Below are 1,215 nucleotides of genomic sequence, written 5' to 3' on the forward strand. Positions count from 1 at the left end.
TTCTGTATTTAAAAAATAAATTAATATATTTAACATATAAATAAATAAATAAATTCATTAATTAAATAACAAATTAACATGTATATAAATAAATTAACATATTTTTGTTTTTAAGTTTGAAGTTATTTAAAAGTAATTTATTATTTGTATTTATTTATTTAGCTGCTTGGTTTTGTCTGTATTTAAAAATAAAATAAAATAAAATGTATTTACATTTTTATTTATTTTTGTTGCTGCTTTTAAGTTATTTTAAAGTAATTTTTTAATTGTAATAATTTTTTTAAAAGTTATTTATTATTTCATTTAATTACGTATAGGCTTTACAGGCTTGTGCTGATTTGATCAGCTTTAATTATTAATTTGAGGTCAGTTTCAAACACCTGATCAGTAATAAAGCAACATACGGTTTATTTCACATGAGAAACTAAACGGATGGAAAATGGAGATATAACTGTTTTTGGGGCTTTTATAAAAGTGTGATAACTGTTTATCTGCTCTGTTTTCTGCAGTTAACAGGGGTCTTGGACGACTGTTTCTGTGACATCGAGAGCATTGACGTCTTCAACAACTTCAAAATTTATCCTCACATTCGCAAACTCGTAGAGAGAGACTTCTTCCGATACTACAAGGTGAATTTATGTTGCTATGTAAACCTCACAGAATATGTATTCGTAGTCATGAACGTGTTCGACGTGGCTTGATGTCGAAGCTGACTGATTTCTCCAACCTTGGATATCCAGCCAGCTGTTTAGATATGATGTTAAATGTTTGATTAGTTACTGATAAAGATGTATGCACTAAAACTTTCAGTTCAGTCAAAAAAGTATTTTTTTCTGTCCTTTTAACGTTGTTGCTGTTATTATTATCTATTAATATTTATACTTTTTTTAGCCATTTTACTCCATGCTAAAATAATAGTAAAATAATGTTTGTTATTAATATATTAACATATTTATTGTTGTTTTATATGATTTATTATAATGGAATTTATTAACAAAATATATTTATTTAGTTTTATGTTATACTTTTTTTTTAAAAGCCATTTTACTCAATGCTAAGAATAATAATTTTATAATAATATTTATTCTGTATTGTATTTTATATTATTTATATTATATTATTTAGCATAAAATATTCATAAATGCTCTTGGAAATAAATGTTTTTGCAACAGCTGTATGCATTTTAAGAGATATTTAATCCATGAACGTCTTGGC

The 1,215-nt window shown here is 24.5% G+C and overlaps 1 protein-coding gene across 2 annotated transcripts in view; it reads left to right on the forward strand.

Moving 5' to 3' along the window:
- ero1b (endoplasmic reticulum oxidoreductase 1 beta) overlaps positions 1-1,215 on the forward strand; it is a 31,065-nt gene that overhangs the window by 1,926 nt on the left and 27,924 nt on the right. For both annotated transcript variants that reach the window (XM_016510776.1, XM_016510841.1), the window contains exon 2: positions 510-629. In XM_016510776.1, the coding sequence (XP_016366262.1) occupies positions 510-629 (120 nt within the window). The remainder of the gene's footprint in view (positions 1-509; positions 630-1,215) is intronic.

Source organism: Sinocyclocheilus rhinocerous, unplaced genomic scaffold, assembly GCF_001515625.1.
Source record: "Sinocyclocheilus rhinocerous isolate Xijiao unplaced genomic scaffold, SAMN03320098_v1.1 scaffold4629, whole genome shotgun sequence".
Classification (NCBI taxonomy): Eukaryota; Metazoa; Chordata; class Actinopteri; order Cypriniformes; family Cyprinidae; genus Sinocyclocheilus; species Sinocyclocheilus rhinocerous.